This window comes from Rhopalosiphum padi, chromosome 1, assembly GCF_020882245.1.
Source record: "Rhopalosiphum padi isolate XX-2018 chromosome 1, ASM2088224v1, whole genome shotgun sequence".
NCBI lineage: Eukaryota > Metazoa > Arthropoda > Insecta > Hemiptera > Aphididae > Rhopalosiphum > Rhopalosiphum padi.
Window position 1 is genome coordinate 55746752 of NC_083597.1, and position 14832 is coordinate 55761583.

At 24.3% G+C, this 14832-nt stretch overlaps 4 protein-coding genes across 4 annotated transcripts; 1 reads left to right on the plus strand and 3 right to left on the minus strand.

Annotated features, from left to right (window-relative positions):
- Positions 1-88: 88 nt before the first annotated feature.
- LOC132930780 (uncharacterized) lies at positions 89-3876 on the minus strand. The gene is made up of 4 exons (XM_060996829.1): positions 3522-3876; positions 3342-3457; positions 659-750; positions 89-581 (listed from the first exon to the last, which is right to left on the minus strand). Exons 1-4 carry the CDS (start codon positions 3612-3614, stop codon positions 265-267), a joined length of 618 nt encoding a protein of 205 aa, XP_060852812.1. The 5' UTR covers positions 3615-3876; the 3' UTR covers positions 89-264.
- A 2458-nt stretch (positions 3877-6334) lies between these two features.
- Positions 6335-10483, minus strand: LOC132931931 (DNA replication factor Cdt1-like). Its single transcript, XM_060998036.1, has 9 exons — positions 9940-10483; positions 8859-9032; positions 8018-8565; positions 7811-7932; positions 7645-7745; positions 7418-7580; positions 7174-7337; positions 6917-7118; positions 6335-6834 (listed from the first exon to the last, which is right to left on the minus strand). The coding sequence occupies exons 1-9, from the start codon at positions 10105-10107 to the stop codon at positions 6692-6694; spliced, it is 1785 nt and encodes a 594-aa protein (XP_060854019.1). The 5' UTR covers positions 10108-10483; the 3' UTR covers positions 6335-6691.
- A 134-nt stretch (positions 10484-10617) lies between these two features.
- Positions 10618-12438, plus strand: LOC132931933 (large ribosomal subunit protein mL52). The gene is made up of 3 exons (XM_060998040.1): positions 10618-10868; positions 11990-12122; positions 12185-12438. Exons 1-3 carry the CDS (start codon positions 10786-10788, stop codon positions 12317-12319), a joined length of 351 nt encoding a protein of 116 aa, XP_060854023.1. The 5' UTR covers positions 10618-10785; the 3' UTR covers positions 12320-12438.
- LOC132931932 (GEL complex subunit OPTI) lies at positions 12332-14291 on the minus strand. Its single transcript, XM_060998039.1, has 4 exons — positions 13927-14291; positions 13742-13845; positions 13535-13664; positions 12332-12500 (listed from the first exon to the last, which is right to left on the minus strand). Exons 1-4 carry the CDS (start codon positions 14020-14022, stop codon positions 12459-12461), a joined length of 372 nt encoding a protein of 123 aa, XP_060854022.1. The 5' UTR covers positions 14023-14291; the 3' UTR covers positions 12332-12458.
- Positions 14292-14832: the final 541 nt, after the last annotated feature.

The following is a 14832-nucleotide window of genomic DNA, read 5'->3' on the forward strand; positions in this document are numbered from 1 at the left end:
TCAATTAAATGGTCAATTGAATTCAATTTTTCAGTGACTCACAACTCTTAATGGAACAATAAATTATATAAATAATAATAAAATACAATTTTATTACATGATATATATCTTATATATTATGTCAATATATTAATAGAATTCACCAAAAATAATTGTATATTATTAATTTTAATCTACAGAAACAAAAAAATACATACATTAAAATAATTTTGAATATAAGTTTTATACAATTTATAAGCTTAAACTTGTTATATATTATTATACTTATGATATCTGAAAAAGGAACTGACAGATGTTACATAACATAAACATAGAATTATCATAAGGTGTCGGAAAAACAATGCATTCAATTGGTGACTGACAAACACATGAATGTTCAGCAGCAGTATTTTCCATATTATTTTTTAACGCATCAATTTCAAGAAATGTCTGAATGGATGTATGACATACATCACAAGAAATTGTATTGACAGTTGTTTTTATGAGATTGCCAATGTGGCAGACAGGACATTCAATAGAATTATTTTGTAAATGTTGTAAATATATATTATAATCGATATCTTGTTCACATATCCATTTCACTATAATATAAATACATACATTTATAAAATAAAACACAATTTAAAGAAAATATAATTTTAAAATTATTAATACATACTCTCTTCATCTAAGATTTCCTGTTTAATTTCATCAAAAATTTTATCTTCTTCATCCAGAGAATGAAATCCATCATCTTCCTCTACATCCATTCTTGTTAAAAAAAAAAAGTTTTTTTATTACACTTTTAATCATTTTTAATATTATTTAATACTAGATTTTATAAAATTATAGAAAAGATTTATTTTAAAATTATTTAAGTAAAGTGAAACATTGTTTTAGTGAAATTTGTTAAATAGAATTACATGCATTTATTTATTATTTAGTAATGCCTTTCACTAAAATGTTGTTAAACAGAAAATCTTATAATCTGTTGAATAGAAGTTTTACTGTATTTTAAAATTATACTAAAAATATTCTCAATACATATGTAGCTACTTGAAATAGTTCTTAAGACTTAAACCCTAAAATATGTTATAATTTTTTGACGTCCAAAATTGTCCACGTTTTTTACCACCACAAAATACTTAAATTACATACTCAAAAAATATATATTGGATCCATAAAAAAATCTGGCTTCTACTCATAACTGTACTATCAATATAAACTGACCCAGAAAAAAAATGAACTAACATAAAATACAGTGTTTTATTGGTGTATCTTAGTTCACAAGTAAATCAGTAACAGTGTATCTTGATTTGTTGCTAATTTGACCAAGATAGACAATCCACCTGATTATGATACAGAACTGATATATTTTTAAACATCAAGTTAGGTTTAGATTTAAAATACTCTCTAAATGTTCCTAATATATCTAAGATTAATCTGTGAAATGAGTGTAACGTTTGTCAAATAAATCAAACAGTTTTTGAGTTTTTTGTTGTTCTTTTTTAGATAACAAACAATTAGTAAGTTAAATATTATTCTATTTTTTTTTTTTTTTTTTTTTTTTTTTTTAAATCCTATAGCAATATACAGTCTATTCCAAAAGTCTCAATAGTCTCATATCACCCTTAATTAATTCTCCATGGCAAATCAATATATTTAAATGTGTTTTTTAACGTTAATAAGTATGAAAATTCTGATGAATGGCATAAAATTAGTTATTATTTTTTTTCAAAAATTCAAAAATTGTTAAAAAATTTGTTTATGCAATTAAGTTTTTTAAATTTTCAAGATAGTCATTTTTTTGATCAGATTTTTAACAGTTAAAAAAAAAATTGAAATTGAATGAAAATCAACCAAGTTAGAGCCAATTATGTTTTCGAATTTCTAAGAACAATTATGTTGCTTAAGAAACCATGAATTTATGATTTGATCAATTTCGATTGAAACGCTGATTTTTTTTTTATGACAATCTGTAAATATTGAATTATTAATAAAGTTTACAGTTAAAATTAAACAATTTCAATTTTTAATAACTGGTATTTTGTATGTCAATTCATAACAATTCAAAAAAAAATTAATCGTTTCACATTTCAATAATAAAATTTCTATTTCAGCCTAACATTCCCTTATGCACCTAATTAAAGTCTTTATTTAAATAGAAATAACAGTGGATGTGTTTTATTGTTAAATGAACAGCAAATCTGGTTATCTATTTTTAAGTACTTCATTTATTGTGAAGTGAACCTAAAATTAATAAATGGGAATAAAAACTTTAATTAAACAAGTATAAATATTGTCAGGTTGAAATAGATATTTTATAATCAATTATTTTTGAAAAAAAAAATTGATTTTATGTCAGTCAATCAGAATTTCTATACTTAATATTGTAAAAAAAAAAACCACTATTTAATTTATATTGATTTTCCACAGAGGTACTAAGGGTGATACGGGACTTTTGGGACAAACTGTTTAGTGATTCACTAGTCTATATTATTAACCAATTTTTATATTTTTTATATTATTTCTGTAACCAATCTTAAATAAAAATAAAAAAGTATTCATTTTTTGTATGTCAAAATTAAATTTGTGTGAAAGCCACTTTATAGCAAATTATATGGGTAGACAAATTAATCAAAAATACTTTACAGGTCTGAAGAAATATTTGTGAAAAATGTAGTGTCAATTGATTTAGTAGTTTCCAAGTCAATAAACTACATACAAACATACATCAATATATTGCAGTGGGCCAGCAACTGGTCGTCGAAATTACAGGTTGTGTCGAAATATTTCTAAGTGTCGTTTATTTAATTAATTGAAAATATTCTAAGTCCAAATAATAGATTTCTGATGTAGACTGATGTGAAGGTGCTTGCGCTAACTCTGGTAAATCACGTCTGCAGGAGTCTTCTCCAGGGCCCCCTTATATAGTCTGTGTCCCCCGACCTACTATCCATGTACCCTCTGGCTTAATCCTAAGTGCGTCATTTGTTTGTAGCAATATATATATATTAGTGAATCTCGAATAGATGATAATGAATTATGAAATACTTTATGGTGTCAAATGGTTAGAAAACCTTTTCCATAACTAATTTATCAAATAGTCGTTTTCTTTTAGCTATCCACTATCTACCAAAATAGTTTTAAATATTAAAGATTTACCATAATAACATGTGACTATAAAGTTGTTAAGACTAACTATCAACAGTGCCTAATTACATGTTAACTAAATCTACTTACATTTTATTTTTCATCTTTACATTGTTTAAAATTTTAAACATAAATGTACTATAAAATATTACTGCACATATCATATACATTAAGACATATCAGAAATATAGTTTAAGAAATAATTTTACTTTATGCATGTCTTGTCAATAAATGAAGTGACCTCATTTTCTCGCATTTCAAACGCAACATTGCGCACTTGTTCTAAAAGAGACTCTCGTTTGTTCTTAATAATATTTTTGTACCTCTAAAAATAAAAATAAATATATTTAATTAAATCATAAAAACATATTATTAGCACTTATACTTACATGTCTCATGATATCTCGAAAATTTACATCTCGATTTTTACCACGTTTGTAATTCGCAGAGCGATTTTTAATTTTTGATTCTATACTGGACATAATATTATTGTGTCATCCAATCAACGATTTAAAATAATAATAAATGAATCAAGTTTATAAAAGATCAAAAAATATGAAGTTAACTATGTAAGTGTATAATTAATTATAATTTATGGAATTCGGTAGTAATTACTTATTACACGACAAATTAGATCTAACTCGTCAGTTGTCATGACTCATTAATATTTATTTATTACATAGTTTTAGTTAGTTTTAGAAGTTATCACTTATCATTGTATTTTTTAACAACTATTCTTAAAATTATAAAATTTGATATCAGAAATTTAACAATAATCATTGTTCTGTGGTATTGTAATATCGTATTGATAATAAACGAGCGGGAATATAAAGACTAGTTGTAACTTATACAACGATAACCATGGGCAGTGGGCACCGACTATGAAATAAATAAAACATACACATATTCAATACGTTAATTTTATATACATGTAAAGAATATAGAAATAGAAATATAAATGATAATTTTTATGTAATGCTTTGATGAATTTTTTTTTTCATTTTGCTTATAAGTTAAATAATTTTGGGATTTATGGCACCCCATGAAAATTATAAAACCCGGCGTTTATGACTATAACTAGTTTGATTTAGAATTTAGTTAGTTGATACCTAGGTGCAGAGACGTACACAGGGGGGTATTTTGGGTGTTCAAACATCCCCAGAAATATACTTGGGTTTTTGCATGGTGATTTACTTATTCAATTTTAATGTTAATTTTGTTTTATCAATGTTTATATTTTCAAAAAGTATTTTAAGTAAAACTAATTTTAATATTTTCGTCATTTTTTTTTGTATATTTAATAAAGTTCTATACTTATTAATAACTGATTTTCAAAAACACCCCCCAAAACTTTTTTGGGCGTACGTCCCTGCCTAGGTGGCTAGATAATAGGTATTAAAATTTAAAATTATTCTATTAACTATTAGATGCTTATTTACTTTTAAAGTAAATCAAATTGCTTTCAATTAAATGGAAAACTTAAGTGACAAGATACCAATAATTTAATCACTGGGTACTGAGAAATTTAGTGATTTAGCTGTAGTAGTTGATCAGAGGTTTAACAGTAAAAAATTCCCAATACCATAAAAAAACAGGAATTTTTAGTTTCTGACAAAATCGAATTTGGTTTTCTGTTTAATTCGAAAATTAAGAGCTATAAGCACTTGAAATTTTACTAAGCATTTACTCTCATAATTTTTTAACTATTTTGACTTTTTTACTTATATTGAGACATTAAAAATGTTTTTATTTTTACCACTTATTTTCGTGTTTGAGTAAAAAGCTTGAAAATTTAATATTAGGTTCATCTTTGGTAATATTGATTTCAGTGATATAACTATTGTGTTTGTAATATTATTCAAAAGTAAAATATGAATGATTAAACATAAATATTTTTCATGTAAAATTAACTATAATCATATTGTAGTATATTATCATACAATACAACAAATTATTTGATTATTAATGTTTATTTGATTATTTCAAAAAAATGCAAGTATTACTCTCTATGCGTATATCAAAAATTTAAACAAATTGAACTGTTCTAATCATAGGCGTGCGAATGGATCATACTTATGCACGACCTGCGGACCGAAATCTTAATGCTGTGCCCCTAGGGACGGGCCTGATAATAATAAGAAAAATATCTTTAAAAAATGAACTAGTGCCCTTTTGATGATTTAGCAATATTTTTATAACTGCCAAATACCTCTGTGCATGCTTATGGTTCTAATTAATATTAGAAAATAATATAATATATTTACTACTGAAGTATAAACCTAGCTTGTTAATTAGTCCAGATGAACAGATTCTTCAACCATCCAAATAAAATTAATTGGCTAAATAACTTAGTTTATATGGTCAAATAACAGATTCATAATCCGACCTAGAAATTTAACTATATTTCAAAAAATTATCATTATAAAACTGATCAGTGTCATTAGTAATTATTTATCAGCATTAGATAAAAATAGGACTAGTAGGAGTACTGTTGACTTATAAGTTATAACTAATAATTATCATTCAATTTTCTCATTTGAGAAAATACCTGACTTAATATTGTTCATTTCAGAAATTTTCAAATAAAATCTAGCTATAATAATATTTTGAAATGTACATAGAAATTAGACATTGCAGATTATTCATTTTGTATAACAAGTTATAATAACTAGCATATCTATTAAATACATTAAAATAGTAAATTATATTATTATAATTAAAAACTCATCCATACTAAATTACTAGTTTTGAACAAATATTTGATGATAAGAATTTCTAGATATCAAACAAAACAATAATGTTATAAATTATTACAACAATAAAATATAATATTATTATCTTATACTTTTTTATTATGAAAGTTGAAATTAAAAATTATTATTCTAACATAAAGTTCTTAAAAGCAAATTAATAAAATAATAATACTTTCAATTTTGTATTATTTGAAATATGATATTCAATAAAATAAGTAATAATTTAATAACTATAACATAATAATTGTAAGTTAAAGACATGTTAAAATATAAATATCTTTAGATACATAGTAAAGAAATTTAAATATTTTCTGCTTAAATTAAAATGTTATTCAATTTTTTTTAAATCACGTCCTCGCTGTTTGCTTATTTTTTATTGAATTTAATTAAAAATATGCAAGAATTGTAATGTTTAATATAAAGAGATTATTAAATAAATAACCAATAAAATTATTCAAATCATATTATTTTGATAAGTGAATATAGTAACTATGTTTTTATATGACATAATATAAATATATAACTACAAATATAAATATAATATACAAATTAAAACATTTTGGAGCAAAGTAAAACTGTTACTAAAAAAATAATATAAGAAGATTATTTAAAAAGTATAATTACTTTGATATTACTTATTTCTACTAATAATTTTGAAAAAAAGTATTTAAACATTTGGCAAACAGGTGGTTACATGATAAAAAAAAAATTTTTTTTCAAAATAAATGGCTGGAAATAAAAGTATATAATGTAAATAAATAAAACTAAAGCAAATTTTAGACAAATTAATGTCTGTTATAACAATATTATTTTGTTAATATTTTAATTACAGTTTCTTCAAATTCAACTTTCTTATCAATTCGAATGTGTTCAATTCCATCCAAGCTTTTTAATAAAATCCAATGAGGTACTTTTTCTTGGAGAAGATTTAAATGCGCTTTCCATTCCTCTAAAATAATAACAGTTATTAATATTATTATTTCTATTACTAGTAGAAAAGTTATAAAATAATGAAAGGAATATTTAATTACGGTCTGTCATAGCTTCAGGATAACTCTGCTTTAACTGACCAATGACTTTTTTGAATGGCATAACATTTCTTTGAAGTTGTACAAAATAGGTACGAATCCTTCTTGCAATATCTGGTAATCTATTCATCATTCTATCTTCATCTAATTGACCAACCGACCGTGTCATCAATTCTTTAGCTTTTTCTGCTTGCTTTTCCTGAATCTTTACAAAAATATTGAGTATATATTTTAAACTAAAAGTAATAAAAAAATAATACCCTTAGTAAAAATGAATTAGGAATCCCTTTAAGTGCTCCTTTTAAAGCATTTTTTGCGTCTGTTGTTGGAAATTTTTTTTCAGTTAAATTTTTATTTCCATTATTCATTGTTGCAAGAGTCCTGTTTAAGCGATTATTGTAAACAAACAATGCATGAGATTTATCTAGAACAAATTAAGCAGTAATTAGTGCATTACTTAATTAATTAAATTTAAATACTTTTATAAAGTTAAATGTTAAATACCCAATAAATCTTTTGCAGTTACTATTTTTGGTTTGTTAATTTCAATTTTGGGTAACGTTGAAGGAATGATATCTTCTACTGTTTCTACATCAAATTCAGGATGCCATCTGGTTATTTTATCTTTGTCAATCACAATAGGTGGAATAAGCTTACTCAAATATTCCTAGAAATAACAAAAATAGTTATTTTAATTGAATTCAATTATTTAAATTACTATTAAATTATACTTTATGATGCTCCTTCAAAATGTCAAGTAATGCATTAGAAAATGTTTTTTTTCTCTGAGTAGTTAGTTCAATCAAGTCAATGTTATCTTCATTTACTGAGCCTAATTGATAAAAAAATTGAATAATCTAACACAATAAAATTAATAACTATTATAATATTATTTACCATAATTTGGAGTTATCACTAATTCATAACTAGATTTTTCTTTTGGTGATTTTACTAATGCATACTTAAAAAAATCTGGTACTACAGTTTTGATTTGTGCCAAGTGTAATTCAGTAAAATTTCTAAACAAAATAATTAAATTATAAGTTTCACATTTACATACTTAATAAAATTAATTAAGATATATTATTAAATTTAACTAATTACTTTCTAGTCATTTGCTGAATACCACGTTTGAGTTTATTAAATGTTATTTTTTCTTTTCTAGTAAACATCATAGACGATACAGTTTCCAAAGCTTTGAATAATTCGTCTAAAACACGGTATTTCAAAGGCAAAGGCAATGTCTTAGAATCAACTAATGCAGAATAGCGTTTTGATGGTGACATAGCTAAAAGAGATCCAACTTCATCTAATAACTTTCTAGGCGAAACATATTCTTTGGGCTGTGTTATTTGAGTGGTCATCATAACTTTCCTTGGACTAAGCATAGACTGTGCTGGGGTGAGAAATAAAGCTGTAGGTTTGAGTTGAGATCGTTTTATAGGACTTGATCCAACTTTTACTGGGCTAGTATCAACCAAGAGATCAACTGATTTAAATGAAGATAAGTAATGACTTTTAGCAGCTTCAACTTTAGATTCAGCAGACTTAAGTTCAACTTGTGATTGTTCTACTGAGCTTAATTTTTCTTGTAATTTCTTAAGGTTGTGTTTACGACGAACAATTTTACGAAATTCACCCAAATCCAATTCCTAAATTAATTAAACAGATATTAGCTTTTATGAATTTTTTAGTTAAAAAACAAAATTTATTATTTTTATTGTTTTGTTAGAATTATTTTAATCAAGTATGAACAATTTTGGTAAAGGTTACCAAGATTAACTTTATAATCTTCATTATATATAATTGTATCATAATAATGAAAGAAATACTTCTTTAACTTATAGAAATAACTGATATTTTTAAAACAAATACAATTGATGTGAATTAAATTTTTTATTTGGTTATTAATGGCATATGGATATACAACTATTGATAAACATACTTTACGTAATTTAGCCTTAGTTGATGGTGATTGTTCCGGAGTTGTAGCTCTTTCAGAATGAACTTCATTCTTATTTTCAGTCTCTTTTTTCTCCAAAATATTTTCAGCGACCAAATTATTAACAGAAGCATTTTGATTATCTTGACCAATTATTTGTATTATACCAGAATCAACCTAAAAATAAATATTAAATAAATAAAATAAAATTGATAGGTAAAGTTATGCATTAATATACATCATATGCATTTTACAGAATAAAATTATTCTGTTAAGTACAATATTATATAAAATTTAAGTATAAAAAATCCATGGGTTTTATATTGTTATTTTATTTTAAATCAAGTTAACATTTACAATTGTTTTATCTTGCAATGAATACAAGTTTCAAAGTTGATCCGTTGTTTGTATTACACAGGTTATTTTAATTTTGTATACACAAAATGCTTACAAAATCTCAATAACTAAAAACTAACCAAAACTTATTAAGTTAAAGATGATGAGTATGTTCTATAAATTAATTTTTTTTTTCGACTTAATAAAATCACATCAATTAGTAACAAATATACTGCTTGTTAAATGATTAAAATAGATCATATCATATTATATTAAAATGATGCCTATCTATAACAGACACAGAACTATCAAAAGTATTTATCATAGAAAGGTTTTGGTATTTTTTTTATAAAAATAATAAATTATTACAAACAATAGTAAAAAATATTATTCTATAAAACATTTTATTTGAACCTTTAAATCTGCCACTAGATGCAACGTACAATAATACATTGATTAGATTAAAAATATTTTAGATTTTATAACTTAAATCAGTTTGAAAGGCCACAAAATCGATAAAATAATGTTCATAAAAGTGACTCAATTATCTGGTACTTGGTGATTCTAATAAAGGTAAATTTAACATTTGTAACATAATTTTTGGTTCAGGTTTTTCTTTTTTTATTCCAATAAACCATTGATTGCATTAAGCGGAATTCATTGTATTACGATCACCATTAAAATAAAAAAACATAATAATAATATCAGTATAATTCTAATATAATTAAGTACTAATTAGTTAACTAACCTTTTGTTTTTTAACCGTTTGCTGCTCAGTACAATCAAATGACAATTTTCTAGTTGGTTTATTTATTCCAATGGTATTGTTCAATAGTTCCTTTTTATGCAAACCATCTTCGTTGGTTGGCCTTTTTCTACTTTTAATGAAAGTATCCAATGTTTTTTGAGTATCCATGTTTAGTTCAATAACAATTCGATTTTCGATTGAATCACAGAATGAAAATTGAACTATGTTAATAGTCACAACTCACTAATCATTAATCAGTAATCAGTATGGTGATTAATGAATAATGATTTAACATCAATAATGGAATTTCCAATAACTACCTATTACCTATCTAATAGCATATTATATTAACGATGATAACCCATGTAAACTGTAAACGTTTAACAAGTTTATTCATGTATATTGTATAAGAATTCTAGAGTTTATTTACAGCGGAGTGTTTACTGTTTATAAAGTACATAGCTTGTTGCTGGTGAAGGAAATAATCAAAAATCTTCGCGGAATTATCTTTATTCTCTAGCATAAATGATAAATTATTAATTTATAGAGGGTACCGGACTCAAAACAAAATAGTATTGTATTCAGTGCTACCGACTGGCCAAGTTGGACGACTGGTAAAGAGTTCCCGATTTTGATAATAGCGATATATGCCGCTGATTCCGTAGATAAAACAATACTGATAACCATGATTAAAGATCAGATCTTTTCAATAACTAATTTCTATATTCTATGATTGTTCTTCACTCGTTCACTTAGTTAACTTTACTTTTTACTCGAGAAAACTTTTGTTGTTTAGTTTATTATATAAGAATATTAAAGAATTTGTGGTACTTTAAAATATTTAAAATGTTGGGCATTAATTTAGTTAAAAATATTAGATATTTTTCAACCAGTTACGGTTTAAGATTAGATCTGTCTTGGAGGTCTTCGTAAGTATCTAAATTCTAAATATTTATGTATTTATATATTTTCATTTTATACTGGCTGTTTCACAATAACATTTATGCAATATACTAATCCCATAACACAATTTGAATTAATAAGAAAATTGTTAAATAATTGATTATATTTTCTGTATTTTAAGTATCTTTTTTATAATTAAAATTTTAACTCATTGAATGTTTCCTTCTTTACAGAATCTTCTACAATCTTGCAATCTGTTACATTCTGATACTCCCCAACTCCTTTTCAACAGTTTCAAATTGTTACCACAAAGCACCCTTTTTTGTCTCTTTAGATATTTTAATATCCCTTTAAAATATATTTTTCTTCTTGTAATCAACTCTACAATTGGTTTATAACAATTTTCCACCCTGCACACTTCCTTATTGGTTGTCTTCTTAATTTGTTGTACAAATTACAACCTTTTATTCACCTTTCACTATTTATTTAAACAGGTTAAAGCCCAAAAACAGTTTTAAATAAGCATAAGAAAAAGGTGATGTTAAACAGAAAGAAAATAATTTTACATTTAACAATTAATAAATATAATATCTAATAATTGAATTATATAAAGATTCAATAGATTTTGTCTTATATATCTAAGTTTTGGTATTTTCTTATAACACTCTCCTGCCTTACACAAAAAAACACATTAAACTCATTAAAGCAACCCATCATGTATTAATACATGTCCAATCCATTAGCTTCTTCCTCTTTTATTTTTTTTTATACTTTTCTGTAATGAATTCTCCTGCTCAATGTTTTATATTTTTCAACCATGTAGACTATATTATTTAGATTATATTATGTACCTGTCTTTCATTTGTATATTATTTATATTGTCCAAATTAATGTTATAACTTGTAAAGTTATAAGCTTTAACCTTGTATATAAAATGCTATTTTTATTTTCAGACAGTTTATTGTTGTACAAAGTTTAAATAAATAATAATAGAAGTATTCTTTTTAATCATACCCTTGGAAATTTAAATTTATTATAACATAATTTTCTTGCATTATAGATTTACTATTCCATCTTATCGTTTACAAAATGTATATTATTGTATAGATTATTTTTATTCAAACAAAAGTTAAAATTTAATTTACAGAAAAAAGCTACCTTTAAACCCAATGGATAGAGGTATTCTTACGGATGGTGCTGATTACATTTTTTTGGACGGACGTCCTACCCCATTTGGTATGAAACAAAAAAGAAAAATTTTGCTTCAAAGAGAATATGCTGTAAGTTTATTAACAGTATTATAAATATAAATAATAATTTAATTTAATTTATTCATTTTTAGAAAAAAATTGTTGAACTTAGTGAAAGTTTAGACATTGCAAAGGAACGATATGCGAAGAAAGTTGGAGAAACAGAGGAACAGATAAAACATGTATTGGAAAGAAAACTTAAGCCAAAAGGAAATAAAAATATTTAGGACAAAAAGAAATCTTTGTACTTTTCTTATAATTTATAAAAATTTAGGTAGAACACTCATTTTGTACAAAAAATTATAATTTAATTAATTGTAATAAAAAAATTACATAAAATTTTTAACTGTAGAACTTTTTTTGTATTTAATCAAAGTGCATTCCGGAATACACAATTATCCACATTACCTGAAATAAAAATATAATTTAAATTAATTGAAATATAAATCATTTAAAATAAGTATTAACTTAATATATTTCAAAACATATTAAAATAAATTTTTCATAAACATTGAAATATCAGTTATTTGTATACAATATATAATTTGATAATATAATTTAAATGAAGTGTGAGGTGTATCGATTGTATTTTTAGTATTATTTTGATGGATTTATACAAATTTACTATAAAATTGAATAAACCAATTGGTGATAATATCATGATGGTTGTTGGTCAATATTTACTAATAAAAAGTTAACATATAATACATACAATATAAAGATATTAGAGGATGCAACTTGAATGTATTGTCTCTATTTTATTAATACATAACATTTCAAAATTAGTATTCAGCACTTTTGTGTGGTCGATTTAAATAGTGTGATTTGACTTAAAATTTTAATTTTAAAGAAAAGTAATGAGTACATAAAATATTATTATATAATAATAATTTTAACTGATTTAAAAAGATAATAATGAAAAAAACCAACCAGAGAACACAGAAAAAAAATTTACCTTCAAGTTAAATAATAGGTAAATCCACTATAATATTAAAGCTTATAACACAAAATTTGAACTGCTGAACACAAATTGTTATCCATTTGTAAAACAGAGACAAGATTATAGCACTTAACGGTGTGCATTCTCTTAGGAAAACATGTGAGATATATTGGATAAACAGTCTATAATTATTAAAATGACACCAGAATACTATTAGTCTATTGAAAATTATATAAATTTAAGAAATTTACCTCTCTTTTATACATTGTACACTTCACCATAATTTGTAAAAATATCATACATTAACCTATTATAATATGACTATATGAGAAAGAACTTGTATAATATAGAACAAAATATATCAGAATAAAAAATCTATCAACAATATAACTATATTAAAGTTCAGCACTATTTCTGGAACTGACTAAGTAGATACTAGGTTTTATGATATGGACAAGATAACTACATTTATAAGGTTCAATTGATTAAATATTATTCATACCAAAAATCCTGCTAATGAAGTAACAAATCCTTCTTTTGTTAACTCCCAAGCTCCACCAAATTCTTCTTCATCAATTTGTTGAAAATTAGTAAAATATGCATATAATATAACAGCATTAAGCACTAAAAATCTAAACAATAAACAAGTAACTTATAATTACTATGATACAATTAAAAAAGTATACAAGCTCATAGTTTTAATTCTTACAATCCTAATCCAAATAGACCTTTTAGTGGTAATAGACCCCATAATAGACCAGCAATGAGTCCAATAATTTGCCTAGCCCAATATATCACATCCAAAAATTCATCCTTAATAAACCATTTAATAATTAAAATAAATATTATGTTTTAGGACAAATAAAGATAATAATCTCAACTGTTTATATTTACTTTATCAGGCCATTCTGAATTTTTTGTGGTAGCTTTTTTTAATATATCCCAAATAGAATTTTGACACGAAGTTTTCTTTTCAAGTACTTTTGACATGTTTTACTTGATGTACATAAATGGTCAACAGTAATCAGACCGTTCTTTTAAAATTATTCGTTTGAATATCAAAATTTAATACCTCGATATTCAATAATGAATTTTATTATTTAATTTTCGGTAATTATTAATTATAATTAATTAAATACACTAACTCAATTGAAATCATCAAATCCCAATGGTCAATGAAGAGAGAAAACCGGTATCAAAATATCAAATATTTAAAATGTGCAGATAGCAAATTGCAAAATTATTTTAGAAATAAAATTTTAGCATTATCATTATCTAATCAACTTATCAACTTCTAGATAATAATGATGACGAATCAAGACAAATCATCTTTTAAATTTAATTTAGCAATGATAATATGATTTTTTATTTATTCCATGTTGAACATATATAATGTTTTTCAGCCATGATAGTATATACGGCGCAGACCGTTTCATCCAAAATCAATTTTTCCCATTTCGGCAAGATACCCGTTTCGACTAAAGCCACTTTAGTCCTTTAAAAATAAGGTTGACAATGATTTTTAAATAATATAAAAAAAGTCATGGGAAAAGTCAGCCTCCTATTTTTTAGTAAACCCCGACACAAACTGTGTAGTCCGAAATTGTAAGTGTGTACTACCGATTCAAGAAGTGTCAACCTACTAAATACTAAAAATAAGACTTATAGGCACTAACTAGATAGGTAGTAGCTAGAACCAACACAACATTCAAAATTTCAACCAGCCATAGATAAGTATACTTTTAGTTTATAAAATAATAACAGATTGATAGTTATCCAATAAATAATAATAAAGTGCAA

Coding starts and splice junctions, on each gene's coding strand:
- LOC132930780 (XM_060996829.1), bottom strand. CDS start 3,614: ATGTCCAGTATAGAATCAAAAATTAAAAATCGCTCTGCGAATTACAAA. Junction 3,458..3,521: donor TTCGAGATATCATGAGACAT/GTAAGTATAAGT, acceptor TTTTATTTTTAG/AGGTACAAAAATATTATTAA. Junction 751..3,341: donor ATTGACAAGACATGCATAAA/GTAAAATTATTT, acceptor TTTTTTAACAAG/AATGGATGTAGAGGAAGATG.
- LOC132931931 (XM_060998036.1), bottom strand. CDS start 10,107: ATGGATACTCAAAAAACATTGGATACTTTCATTAAAAGTAGAAAAAGG. Junction 7,581..7,644: donor TTTTGAAGGAGCATCATAAA/GTATAATTTAAT, acceptor TGTTATTTCTAG/GAATATTTGAGTAAGCTTAT. Junction 7,119..7,173: donor CTAATTCATTTTTACTAAGG/GTATTATTTTTT, acceptor ATTTTTGTAAAG/ATTCAGGAAAAGCAAGCAGA.
- LOC132931933 (XM_060998040.1), top strand. CDS start 10,786: ATGTTGGGCATTAATTTAGTTAAAAATATTAGATATTTTTCAACCAGT. Junction 10,869..11,989: donor GATCTGTCTTGGAGGTCTTC/GTAAGTATCTAA, acceptor TTTAATTTACAG/AAAAAAGCTACCTTTAAACC. Junction 12,123..12,184: donor TGCTTCAAAGAGAATATGCT/GTAAGTTTATTA, acceptor ATTCATTTTTAG/AAAAAAATTGTTGAACTTAG.
- LOC132931932 (XM_060998039.1), bottom strand. CDS start 14,022: ATGTCAAAAGTACTTGAAAAGAAAACTTCGTGTCAAAATTCTATTTGG. Junction 13,846..13,926: donor ATTCAGAATGGCCTGATAAA/GTAAATATAAAC, acceptor TGGTTTATTAAG/GATGAATTTTTGGATGTGAT. Junction 13,665..13,741: donor GGTCTATTTGGATTAGGATT/GTAAGAATTAAA, acceptor TTTATTGTTTAG/ATTTTTAGTGCTTAATGCTG.